Source organism: Notolepis coatsorum (genome assembly GCF_963971535.1).
Source record: "Notolepis coatsorum genome assembly, chromosome: 13".
Lineage (NCBI taxonomy): Eukaryota > Metazoa > Chordata > Actinopteri > Aulopiformes > Paralepididae > Notolepis > Notolepis coatsorum.
This window is the reverse complement of record NC_140177.1, coordinates 79018281-79032664: the sequence shown is the minus strand read 5'-3', so window position 1 is coordinate 79032664 and position 14384 is coordinate 79018281. Positions and strand designations below refer to the sequence as shown.

General features: G+C 44.3%; 1 protein-coding gene across 1 annotated transcript in view; it reads left to right on the top strand.

Annotated features, from left to right (window-relative positions):
- gpr158b (G protein-coupled receptor 158b) overlaps positions 1-14384 on the top strand; it is a gene marked incomplete at both ends in the record, with an annotated part of 501095 nt that overhangs the window by 464724 nt on the left and 21987 nt on the right. The window contains one exon of the mRNA XM_084327721.1: positions 5618-5756. Within this exon, the coding sequence (XP_084183847.1) occupies positions 5618-5756 (139 nt within the window). The remainder of the gene's footprint in view (positions 1-5617; positions 5757-14384) is intronic.

Below are 14384 nucleotides of genomic sequence, written 5' to 3'. Positions count from 1 at the left end.
GGAGATACTGAAGGGTCCCCCCGGTTGTAAGCCAGCAGGGGTAGAGGATCTGTCGGTAGTAGAAAGTCTGGTCAACGATGACTAAGGAGACTCCAAGTACAGGAGACGGTGCAATAGTCTCTTGATCCACAGACGAATACAGCTGTTCTCCGTAGACTGTAGCTCCACAGTGAAGAAAGCTAGCCTGCCTCAGGCTCTCTGAGGCGCAGACTCGACGTGGCTCCTCACAGGGTAAATCCCACACACGTGTAGGCGTCGGCGATTCTCCGCTCCATAAATCACAGGACCAAAACAAATATAATCCAGCCGTAAATGGCTATGCAGTCGTCGGGTAGATTAATCCAGTGTACATGTCCACACGATCCTCGTCTAGGTCTCCTCGGGTGAAAGCGCCATGAAAGCAGCCCAGCCTGGATAAGCACTCTAGCTGGTACGAGGAAGCGTTGGTGATGCTGGTCACTGTAGAACTTTAGCCGCACGATACACTATACACAAATAGACTATTACTGACTTAATAGAAATATGTCGCACTCGACGGTATAGCGCCAAACCCTGACACTTCAGTTATTAATTCGCACGCGGTCTCAATGCTCTATTTGGGGCCAAACAGGCCATACTTCACCGCACGTTGTATCGTGGGTGAGGCTTCAACTTATTGGTAACTCTACTTCTGTATTCACCTGCGCCATATTTATATGCACGGCGAACAATCTAGTGCCAACCTCATTTCTGTCTCGTATTCCTGGGCAAGGCCGGGCATGTACAGACATGTCTTGACGGTGGCTTTGAACCTGACTCTGGAGGCATGGCCCTGGCGCCTGTGGACCGCTGTCCAATAGGAGAATGAAATATTATGGTCTGTACTAGGCTAAAGGGATATTCCGTGTATATGTACAAGGAATATACAAGGGATATCAAACGATATACAAATACTATGCAATATATATCAATCAATAAATATATATATTCGGTTTAATCTGATCCTTTGTAACAAAAGTGTTAAGGTGAATGATCTGCACAAACAAATACTTTTAACTCGCTGAAATCTTGATGGATTTACAAACGGTTTGGTTTATTACAAACGTTATCAACGTGGCTATGATTGTTGCTTTGAAGATTTTTTATTTATTTTAAATTTTTTATTTAATGAAAGTCCATTATAAGTATGCAGTATGATAACTACATCTCTGACGTTTTTGAACAAACCAAACAGTTGAAAATTTAGCAAGCTATAATAATAATAAATAATAATAGATTTCTATATTCTATATTCTATAGCGCCTTTCATAGAACCCAAGGTCGCTTCACAATCAGGACAAAAAATAGGGCTAGGGAAGTAGGGGGGAAAAAGGGGGATGAGGGCAGGTAAGGGATAATGGACCTAATCTAATCTAAACTAATTGATGGGGAAAAGCCTTGGTGAAGAGGTGTGTTTTAAGAGCAGTTTTGAAGGTGTCCAGGGTTGGGGCGTTGCGGATTCCGGGGGGGGGGGAGTTCCAGAGGGTAGGGGATGCCACGCTGAAGGCTCTGTCCCCGAAAGTCCGTAACCTGGTGCGAGGGATGGAGAGGAGACCTAGATCAGAGGATTGTAGGTTCCGGGAAGGAGTGTGCTGGTTATTTCAATAGTACATGCACTATAGACATTCATGTTATGAGTGAGCGTGCTGCCCTGCAGCAAGATGGCCGTCTTGTGGCAACATCTGTCTCCGTTGGCCAGCAGCCAACGTGTTTATATCTATGGTAGTGCAGACCTAAGGCTGTTGAAGCCCATGTAGTCAATCCGTGGTCGGTGAGTGGGGGTGTGTGTGGCAACCCATGGTTGTGAACCTAGGTGCGCGTGGTGACCCGTGGTTGTGGATCCGGACGAGTGAGACACCCGGAGGGTGGTGTACGGGGGGCGTGTATCACTTCCGCAACGGATTTAGTCGGATTTCGGTTTCCGGGTTCGCCTGATTGGCCGCGACGGCCACGTGACACGCCGTGGCACGCCCCCGCGGCAGCGCCAGGCTTGCCGCTGCGCCCTGCTGTGGCGACGCTCGCGGCGGCGTCTCTAACAGTAACAGTAAGAAGCATTTTGGATAAAAGTATTCTGTACTTCTGTATGACAACAATGTATGCCTTTCAAATATTCGCTGCGCCCTGCTGTGGCGACACTCGCGGCGGCGTCTCTAACAGTAACAGTAAGAAGCATTTTGGATAAATGTACATGTTCGATGCAGAATAGAAGTAACTGAGTTACCATACAATATACAATATACTATGCAATGTACTAATATACAATACGGCTCACTTTTCCCACTTCAATGACAGAGCTGCTGTTTAATAATATTGTTGCGTTGTGGAAAGCAGGATGAGAGAGCGTAGATTTGAGTGTGTATCATTTAATCATTTATCATTTAACATTTGAAAGGCATACATTGTTGTCATACAGAAGTACAGAATACTTTTATCCAAAATGCTTCTAGCAGCAGGGTATTCCAATGGTCTGATCGTGATTTGCAGTATTGATGTCCATCGGGTCCCTGACATGAAATGGGACAAACTATGCATCAAGTGTGCTGGACGCGTTCCAAGTGGCTCGAATGAAGACTTTCACTTGCCCGGGTCCCATTTCTCCGCCCGGACCATATAAAATGTAACACACAGTGTGAAATAAGGTTTCAAAGGGTAAGCAATACTGCCACCTAGCAGGATTCGGCCGGCATTGCAATCATGAGGTCTCAGAATGAGTCCCAATGATACACCGAGGTCCGTGAGACTGTATAGAATATTAAAATCGAATAAAAGAAAAAACGATGAAAACGATCAACGCATGGCGAGATAACCCGACTATAGTCGTGATTGGCGCTGAAAGAGTTAACGCAATAATTCAATGTCCCGGATGACATCACTGGTTGACATCAGATTATGTGCAAAATAAATCAGCATTGTTTTTTTTGGTGAAGTGTTTTTGGCGGTGAATTGCTGATGACCCAAGTAAAGGGAGTGCAGTCAGTGTCTTTGGTGCCATTTGGCCAGATGGTGGCACTATAACAACAAATTGTACGCATATCTAAAGAACCGTTCATCCATCAACTTCACACTTGGCAGGTGTATTGCTATGGACACAGGAGTGCAGTGTTGAATGCAGTGCCAAATCATGTACAGTATGCACACATGGAAATCAGCGTTTCGTAAACTATGGTTCGGTCCTTCTGGTGGGTCCCCACATATATCAGCAGGTTTGGACTTGAGTCTCAGGATAAAACAAACCATTCAATGTGGGTCTCGAGTTGAAAACATTGATTGATTATGAGTACAGGCCTATGGCTAATAAAAAAAAATGGCACCAACCTGTCTTTCTTTTTCTTTTTTGTTTGAAGGACTTCCCTCCACATTGGGATATGAATATGAATAAATATTATTCAGTACAGTACTAAACCCCCCGGGATCGGTTTGTCTGTCTGTTCATTTGTGGCCGGAGACAGATGAAATCCCTCCTGAAATTAGGAATCTTAACATATTAATTCTTGATCGACAGCTATGGGTTAACAGAGGCTTTGTACAGAATACCTGTGTAGTTATTTTTTTACAGTATGGCTACCAGCATCCATTGGTAACTACTTTCAAAAGGAAATGCCTGATTTCTGTGCAGTGGTAGAGTAGATAGAACACTGGAAAATCATGATATTACTGTGATATTACCACTGTGACTTGTTTATAAGATCCAGAAATAACAAAAGAGCATTATGTTTTTGTTTATGTATTTCTCATACATAGCAACGGTTGTTTTGTACATAGCAACCATAGTCTCTTCCATTGCCATGTACAAAACACTAGTTGCTATGTTAAATCATAATCATAAAAAAGACACACACAATACCAATACCCAATAGGATGAGTTCTGGATCAAATAAATACCTTAAAGATACAAACAAGTAGAATTGCACACCAAGTAGTTCCCATTGAAGGAATTGTTATTTTGTAGTAAGATAATCACTATGTTACAGGCAGCCATGTTGGAAGACAGAGAACTACACAGATATTCCATGCAATGCCACAAACAGTGGGAATACAATGCTAGAAGGTTTTTTGTAGTGGATTTAAATAATAAATGCATTGCTGGCCTTCTGCGAGGAAAGTAAACACCTAAAAGTTGTTATCTTGCATCTCAATTTGTTTTTTTTGTGACAGGAAAAACTGTTTCCTGTCTATGAATAATTCACTGTGGCATTGCAATAAAGGGAGGCGAATACCTCCCCCTCAGAGCCTTCCACTTCCTGCACACAAAATATGTACTGTGCGCTCTCCCCAGAAGCTCTTGCACACTATACAGTTTGCAGTGAGAGCCTCTGGATTCCTCAGGTTAGGAGCAATATTGAAAGAGCAGTGCAGAAAGCATAACAAATTTGACTTCTTTAACACTTTGAGTGCCGGGACACGTCTTTTCACGTCTTTGCTGGCCATGCTAAAGTTGCCGGGGGACGCTGTACAGCGTCCTTATATCAATATTTCAAAAATCTGCGATCGGATTCATAATGTCCCTCCGCTGGCCTGAGATCCACCAGCAGGACCCACTGAGCTCTCTGGCGGTTCAGGAGCGCCATCTGGTGGCCGATCGGCGCAATCGCCAAAACAGGATGTTGAATAGAGGTTGTCATGACGACCGTAGTACTTCCGGGCGCTCGCTATGGTTCATGGGACTCTGGCTCGTCACGCTACACGGTGATCGATTGGCAATAACTCGATAAACAACATGATTTGGACGTATATACCATTATACAAGCTGGAGATGGACCGGGTAAAAATATATCCCATAATGATAAAATGTCTACTCGACGATGATCGCCCAACGGCGCGCGGAGACTGGGGTGAGTTTCAGCGTGTAACGTTACCGTCTTAGATACTAACTGCTATTATCAACATTTGACCCACATTAGATGATTGGTATAACGCTCCCCACGGAATTATAAACGCCCCCTCGCCCATCCGGTCAACATCAGATGACGTGTAGTAACTTCTAGAAGTACGTCTAGTTGGAATTTTTTATATCGCGCTGATTGCCATCAAACTGTATTTCATCATCAATATAATGCATTTGGGGCTATATATCACGTTCTGGAGAAAGCTGCAGAAAGAGATGAAAACATACTTATACATTAGACCATACTTTACTATGAATATGTGAATGAAAAAGTTTAACGTTGCTACACAATGAACAATACATATAGGACTTTGAATGGGCCCTAATAATGGCAATGTAGCAATAGAATTTAAAAAGTTATAGCCCTGCAAAGAAGGGGACTTTCTCCATAGACAAATAGCGCTGGCAATCTATGGTATATCATGAATTTAACCTTAGGCAACCAAAGTGTTAATGACAAACCTTTATATATCAATACATTTGTTGTTGTTGTTGTTGTTTGCTACGGGATGAAATTAGCAGGCTGTACGGGTGCTTTTCTACATTTACAAATGTCTTATAATTCAGAATTTCACCTTTCCTTAGTTGCTGAGAGGAACGAGGGAGAGAGGTCATCCTCTGTGATGTCTTCCTCTATGAAATCAGGTCAGGTGAAGTTTGTTACCTGTTGTTGTTGTTTACTTTTTGTTTTGTTTGTTTATTTTGCCCCATCAGCTGAGTTCCTCTTCCTGCTTTGGGGGGTGTACCTGTGCTACGCCGTCAGGACCGTGCCCTCTGCCTTCCACGAGCCACGCTACCTGGCTGTGGCCATCTACAACGAACTCCTCATATCTGCCATCTTCCATATTATCAGGTGGGCTGTGGCCTGTATGGAAGAGTGCGAGAGAGAGAGAGAGAGAGAGAGAGAGAGAGAGAGAGAGAGAGAGAGAGAGAGAGAGAGAGAGAGAGAGAGAGAGAGAGAGAGAGAGAGAGAGAGATCTAAGATGAAATTACACTAGATGTAACTAGATGCCACCAAGAGCAATATTCTGTGGCTATTCTGAAGGAGAAAGATGACTCAACTAAAGTGGAAAACCTGAGAAAAGGAATGAGAGCATTTATCTAAAAATGGAATTGAATAAATGTCATCAGTGAAAAAGAAAAAAGAAATGCTGTGCGTTGGCTCCTTTTTCCCTCAGCTATGGGAGAAATTAATAGTGTTTACCAGTAATGTGGAGTGAGAGCTAAAGTGACCTTTTACAGGACGACCAATGCAGGGACGTGCACAGGACTTTAGAGGGGCAGGTGCTCAAAGGCTGAAAAGGGCACTAGGTCTGTGTGCGTGCGAAGCGAGCGTGTGTAGCGCGAGCGAGGCCCGATTTTTGGGGGCCCTTTTTGGGCAGGGGGGCCCCCTTTTTATGCTTTTTGGGGGGATTTGGTCATCAAATATTGAATATTGAACTATAATAATCAGTGCAGGAGCTGACTTATCCTTGAAAGACACTTTTATCACTGAATTAAAAGGCCCATACATCTCCATAAATGTTCAGGGGGGAGGGAATAAGTGCTTACCCTACAGACCCCAAGAAGTGCTGTATATTCTGTATTGTTTAATATAAATGCATTTTTAATTCCAATCCCGATGTATTTGAGATTCCCAAATCCCATCGGACTTGACTTCTTCGTGTCCCTCAGTGAGTGTAATACCAGCATTCAACTATATGCGCCACAGCGGTTTCTATCATCATCATCATCATCACCACCCACGCTATGCATAAGATATATAGGACCGCGGGGAGAGGCACGCTGAGGAGGCTGTGCAAACTGCAATGGAATATGGGGCATCTCTCTCTCTTTACCTAATATTTTGATAGGGGAACTTTTGTATGAGGCACAAAAGGGCAGGTGCTCGATTACCCCTTGGGCTCTATGTGTGCACGTGCCTGCGACCATTATATGTTTAGTTATCTATCTTAATTTCTGCTGGACCCAGCATGCTGGCCTACAATATCAAATGTTCCTAAATCCTAAGTAAAGGACTGACTGGCTGACTGGCTGGCTGGCTGACTGGCTCCCTGGCTGGCTGACTGGCTGACTGACTGACTGACTGGCTGGCTGACTGACTGACTGACTGACTGACTGGCTGACTGGCTGACTGGCTGACTGACTGACTGACTGACTGGCTGGCTGACTGACTGACTGACTGACTGACTGACTGACTGACTGACTGACTGACTGACTGACTGACTGACTGACTGACTGACTGACTGACTGACTGACTGTCTTGTTTCTAACCCTAATCAAAGAAAGATATTTGCCTGTTAGTGCAGGGATTACAAGTTACAGAACATGGCAGTTGAAAGGCAGCGAGCTGCTCCCTCCCTCCCACTCCGCCAGGCCAATGAACCGTGTCAGCAGGACTGGCTGCCTGGGTAAGCCGCTTGAAAGGAGGTGAATTAAACATGGCTTCACACCAGGCAGACTCACACAGCAGAACTCACTGTGCCACAGAGCTTCCCAAAATAAAGTCTGTCTGTCTGTCTGTCTGTCTGTCTGTCTGTCTGTCTGTCTGTCTGTCTGTCTGTCTGTCTGTCTGTCTGTATGTCTGTCTGTCTGTCTGTCTGTCTGTCTGTCTGTCTGTCTGTCTGTCTGTCTGTCTGTCTGTCTGTCTGTCTGTCTGTCTGTCTGTCTGTCCAGTGGCGGCTCTGCCACTAGGGGCGCAAGGGCGCCGACCCACCTGCTGCCAGCTGCTGTTAAATCACAGAAGAAGAAAATAAAACTTTTTAGTTTTTAGTTTTATAGCCCTATAAATAATATAAACATGTTTAAAATGAATACTATTTACTCATTTTAAGTATGTTTGTATTTCCAATGCACAATATAACGTTATTATCTCAAATAAAAAAACACTCGTTTTCCTAAGCAGGAAGTGACATCACGTTTTTTTTATTTTTTTTATTTTTTTGTATTTCTCGGCCCGGGCTAGAAGCGATAGCGCTCTGAGTGCGCGTCACAGTTTGATCGCTGTATCCGTCACAGCCAATCAGTGCATAACGTGTTGTGCGTTGAAATATGACTATTATGTTGGAATCCGGGCGCGATTTGAAGCGGTCTAGCCAGTAGCGTCAAGAATTTCTGTAGCCGCATTTCGCGGAGACGCTCTCTGATTGGCCGACGCCAGTATTTTTTTCCGTAGCAGAATTTCACAGAGACGATCTCTGATTGGCCGAATCCAATTTCTAATGTTCCAATTCTAGGTTATTCCTAGGTTGGTCCTCCGTTGGTGGTAGAGATTTGTGTTGTTGTGAGATGCATGCAGCTGAGCGTGCCGTGACTGCAAGTTCTTTAGACTGTTAAGCTTAGGCACTCTTTCAAAGTTGGTTAAGGTTAGAGTTTGTCTTAGAGCATGGCGATAGAACGCCAGGTAGGTTACAGTCTGTTCGAGCGGAAATGGACAAAGGAATGAAGTACTTGTGACTGTTGTGTGGTGCTGCTAACAAGCTAACACTTGGCTAACAAGCTATATGGCGGATGCAGTCTGGACACAGTGGACAGTGGTCTATCAACAGTGGATTATACACTTTATCAAGGCAAGCCCTGGACGTGTCAACTAAACAGTGAGTCTCTCTCTCTCTCGCTCGCTCTCTCTCTCTCTCTCTCTCTCTCTCTCTCTCTCTCTCTCTCTCTCTCTCTCTGTGGTTAACGTTAACGTTTGTAAATAGTTTTTTTTAGGAGCAGTACTGTTAGGCTACTGCTGGCCATTCATGAAGCGAGACATTGCTGATTGTTTATTTATTTTATAACACAAGACTATGACTACCAACTGCCTAGCCAGCCGTGTATCAATCTTGGATGCAATAATAACGTTACCACACTGACTGTGTCGATGGCTCATTGATTTAACTACTGCAGCTCTCTCGGATTGAAAATACGTGGATTATGGCTTGTTCAATATCGTCTATGTTTGAATGAATGAATGAATGAGAACTTTATTAACAGATTGCAGAATGGGTACAATACAGTACGGCTCAATACACACAATTGTTAAGGGGATGCAGACCAGAGAAAGACGTTTGTCTTGTTTACATCAGGGTCCCAGATTTTCGATTCATATCGATAGTTTAATAGCTAGCCTTGGCTCGTTTAACAATATGCAAAATATGTGTACAGCCCTGTACTCATACTGAAGTTATTCTTGGTATATAATAGGTCTGATTGTGTAACGAATCGATTCCACGTCACGCTGTGTGTGAGAGAGAGAAGGAGAGAGGGAGAGATCTGCTTGGAGACGGGGCGAGTTTTGTTTAACTTTTCTATTTATATATTGTGTTTCAAGTTGTGAATTAGAGTCTAGACTATACTTTATTTGACTGGTTGTGTGTTGTTGTAGTAACAGCTGAGCGTCTCGTTCATAAGAGCCGATTCATTGCCGTGAGCGTGAGTCGAATCGCTCATGTCTTGCCATGAGTCTGTTGCGTGGTACTGTAACTGTACATGTTTGCAAAATGTTTGGTATAGCGCCCCTAGTGGCGAAGCACCCACCGGCCGCCACTGTGTCTGTCTGTCTGTCTGTCTGTCTGTCTGTCTGTCTGTCTGTCTGTCTGTCTGTCTGTCTGTCTGTCTGTCTGTCTGTCTGTCTGTCTGTCTGTCAGTCAGTCAGTCAGTCAGTCAGTCAGTCAGTCAGTCAGTCAGTCAGTCAGTCAGTCAGTCAGTCAGTCAGTCAGTCAGTCAGTCAGTCAGTCAGTCAGTCAGTCAGTCAGTCAGTCAGTCAGTCAGTCAGTCAGTCAGTCAGTCAGTCAGTCAGTCAGTCAGTCAGTCAGTCAGTCAGTCAGTCAGTCAGTCAGTCAGTCAGTCAGTCAGTCAGTCAGTCAGTCAGTCAGTCAGTCAGTCAGTCAGTCAGTCAGTCAGTCAGTCAGTCAGTCAGTCAGTCAGTCAGTCAGTCAGTCAGTCAGTCAGTCAGTCAGTCAGTCAGTCAGTCAGACAGACAGACAGACAGACAGACAGACAGACAGACAGACAGACAGACAGACAGACAGACAGACAGACAGACAGACAGACAGACAGACAGACAGACAGACAGACAGACAGACAGACAGACAGACAGACAGACAGACAGACAGACAGACAGACAGACAGACAGACAGACAGACAGACAGACAGACAGACAGACAGACAGACAGACAGACAGACAGACAGACAGACAGACAGACAGACAGACAGACAGACAGACATAGCCGGTTAGCCTAGGCATTGTCCAACATAACACCTCTCCCGAAGGCTAACCGGCCATGTCCGCTTCCATTCATTGTGCTAAGCTAGGCTAACGTGCAGCCAGATAGCTTTCTACTGAACGCACAGAGAGGAAGCTGGTATCTATCTTCTTGTCTCTCTCTGGAGAAGACGGTAAGCTAATTTCCCCAAATGTTGATGTGTTCAAGATAAGATAAGATGATCCTTTATTGATCCCCTTGGGGAAATTCGGGTGTCAGAGCAGCATGGGGGGGGGGGGATACAGGGTGGGGGATGCATACCTTCACAGTCCTATACAGTCCTGTATCTATATACACTATAGATTCACTTAAAGTATAGATACAAATACAATATAATATAAAAAGTACAAACACAAGATAGTCCAGTGATGAGAGTCCAGTGATATGAGTCTCTAGTGCAAAATACAAGATAGTCAGTACGGTGATGTGATTGATTGATTGATTGATTGAAAACTTTATTAACAGATTGCAGAATGGGTGCAGTACAGTACAGCTCAATACATACAATTGTTAAGGGGATGCAGACCAGAGAAAGACCTTTGTCTTGTTTACATCAGGGTCCCCCATTTTCAATTCATCGTAACATATATGACATACATGACATACAGATAGACAGTACTGCTACATCTATATATTTATGACATACCAGATTTGTAAATACAGTACTGTTTGTGATACAAAAAGAGTCCAGGAAAAAAAGTATATACATTTGACGTAGAAACTGTACATTGGATTGGGTAGGTGGGGGGGGGGGACTGTACATTGGAGGTGGTTGGGTGGGTGGGGGGGGGGGGTTGGGTAGGAGTGGGGGGGGGAGGTTGGGTAGGAGGGGTGGGGGGGGACACTGTACAACTGTACAAACAAAACTGTACATTGGAATATTGACAAGACCATACTTGGTAATTTACTGTACATTGGAGGGGGTTGTGTTAGGACATTTACAGGGGCCAGTTTCGAGTTGCAGTCTCCCGTAGGTGTTTTTTGAGAGTGTTTTTGAAAGTGGGTAGTGATTCACATTCCTTTACAGCTTTGGGTAGGGCGTTCCACATTGATGTGGCATAATTGCGAAACGTGTTTAGTCCCTTGTTTGAGCCGAATCTGGGTTTAACATGATTTGTGGAGCTCCCTCTGGTGTTGTGATCGTGGTATTCACTGTCCTTTGGGAAGTATTTTGACATGTACATGGGTACCTTGGTCGTGTAGTGTATCTTGTAGACCAGGCCCATTGCAAGTTGCTGTACTCTGTCGTCTACTCTAAGCCATCCTAGGTTGTCAAAGTGGGCAGGGGTGAGGTGGGTTCTAGGAGTAAGGTCAAGCAGTAGTCTGACCAGTTTGTTTTGAGATGTTTGTAATTTTGTTTTTAGCGCCTTTGAGGTGCTTTGGTACCATGAGGTGCAAGCATAGTCATAGTACCCTTGAATGAGTGCTCCTGCCAGAGTCTTCAGGGTATTCTTGTTTACCAGTGAGGAGATCCGGTACAAGAATCGAGTTCGTTGGTTGACTTTTTTTATTACATTGGATGCCATTTTGTCACAGGAAAGATTTGCCTCTAGGATGGAACCCAGGTAGGTAATATCTTCTTTCCTCGTGACAATATTGTCACCCACTGTAACTGAGAAGCCGTCGGTCTTGCTGAGTTTGTTATTTGATCCGAAGAGAATGGACTCTGTTTTGCCCATGTGTAATGATAGTTTGTTATCAGCGAGCCATATGCAGATTTTGCCGAGTTCTGACCTGAGGGGTTTTTCAACCTGTAACTTGTTCTTGTCAGAGACCAGCAGAACCAATTGCTTTTAGCTTGTCAATCAGAATGGTGTGATTGACAGTGTCGAAGGCCTTTTGTAGGTTCAGCATGACCATGTGAGTTTCAAGTTCTCAATGTTCCTTTAGGTTGCTTTCACATATAGTTTTGGTGGACTCTGTGCGGTTCTGGGGGTGAAGTTGCAACATTGTTGCATTCTTCATTTGGTTCGCCTGCGTTCACATTGCAATTTGTCAAGCGCACCGAACTTTCTGAACAATGTCACACGGTCGAAAAGGGCGCTCGTCTATTGGACACAACAGAGTGAAAATGTGTGTGTGTGAATGCGAGCCCTATTGTGTGTGTGTGTGTGTGTGTGTGTGTGTGTGTGTGTGTGTGTGTGTGTGTGTGTGTGTGTGTGTGTGTGTGTGTGTGTGTGTGTGTGTGTGTGTGTGTGTGTGTGTGTGTGTGTGTGTGTGTGTGTGTGTGTGTGTGTGTGTGTCGGGTCGCAGACGGTCTCTCGGTTTGATTGCACTGAAGCGCCGGGGAGGTTGACCAGTGAGGAGTTTTTTTCGTGTGTGTGTGTGTGTGACTGCGAGCCCTGTCTGACTCCAGTTTAACAATCTTCAGTCGGTGGTAGGGTGACCAGTGTTGACAGAATCTGACTATGGGGCGACAATAACGTGGTCAAAAGGCATGGTTTCTATCTTTAGCCTTTAAGCGGCGTGGTTTATTCATTTACATGGTATGAGCAGCAGAACATGAGTTCTCCTCTCACTGAGAGGCTGGTGGAGAAAGAGATAGAGGGGGAGGAGACATCTCTATTTATACTCGCCACCTGGTGGTATCTTGAGTGGCTCCGCCTAGAGCGCCCTCTAGTGGAAACAATTATATATGCAGTTAGACAGTTACTAACAATCCTACATAGAACCTCTAACTTCAACACTCCCACTTAGGGTTGTATTAGCATACTGGATAACTTCTCCGAAAAACATTTTACAAAGGAAATAATAAAATCCAAAACATCAAAAGAGTATGGCAGTCAATATTTACACGTTAAACATGACCTCTGAAAATCTCTTCAATTTCAATTTGGAACAGGTTTCCTCATAGTGTCTGCTACCATGTCGTCCGTTTGGACAATAAATCAGTGTCATTCTTTCTTCTCTGATGACAGATCTGATGAGATGATATTCTATATCGACGACATGTTTACATCTATGTCGGCACACTGGGTTCCTAGTAGGGATGCTCGATATTGGCTTTTTTACCGATACCGATATACCGATATTGTCCAACTCTTAATTTCCGATACCGATATCAACCGATATCAACCGATACCGATATATGCAGGGTTTGCATATATCGAATATTATATGGAATAATTTCAGGTAATTAACATTACATATCTCTTGTTGTGGAATTAACACAACATTATGCATACTTTTGACAATAAATAAAATCAGAATTTGTTCTTACTTGCTTGCCTGGGTAAATAAAGGTTATGGAAATGTAAAAAAAAGAAGAAAAAAAATTATTATTTTTTGAAAACCGATACCGATATTTTCCGATATCACATTTTAATGCCGATATCGGCCGATAATATCGGTAGGCCGATAATATCGGTAGGCCGATAATATCGGACATCCCTAGTTCCTAGCAATCACAATGGTTCCCTGGTTGCCCTCATAAACAACAGTCTTCATATATACATAGGTGTCCATCACTTCGAGTAGTTGTTCTAGATAAACACATTTCTGCATTGTCATAGCTAGAAACATACACTCGGCTTCACAGGTTGATAGTATCACTGTGGGCTTTAAGTCCTAAACTCTTGCTGCCCTTTCTGAACCACAGCTGTTCGTCTGCTGCACCTCTGGGATAATGAAAAACATGTTTTTGACGTAGTTCAATGCTTCTCTGTGGGGTCAGCAAAATACTGTGACAATTTTTACTCACTACAAAACATAGGTCAGGGCGAGTACAGGTTGTCTAACAAATGAGGCTACCCACAGCTTCTCTATACATCTCTTACATCAGTCAAAACATTTCAGGATCTTTTCCACATAATTAAATCATTTAGAACATGGTAAATCATCCACCTCTGTATTTAACCATTGACCGGAGGCAGGCGGGATCGGTTCCCTTTGCTGCACGGTATGCTAGGTCGAGGGCCTTGAAGCGGATACGTGCAGTAATGGGGAGCCAGTGCAGGTCCCTAAGAAGTGGGGTGACATGGGCCGATTTCGGTAGGTTTGAGATCAGGCGGGCCGCTGCGTTTTGAATGAGTTGAAGAGGCTTGGTGGCAGTGGCCGGGAGGCCAGCTAGCAGTGCGTTGCAGTAGTCGAGGCGGGAGATGACTGTTGGGGCGGATCCTTCTGACGTTGCTCAGGAGGAATCTGCAGGTTCTGGTTGTCGCTGCGATGTGAGCAGAGAAGTTCAACTGGTCGTCGAGGGCAACACAAAGGTTCTTGGCGGTCGGGGACACGGT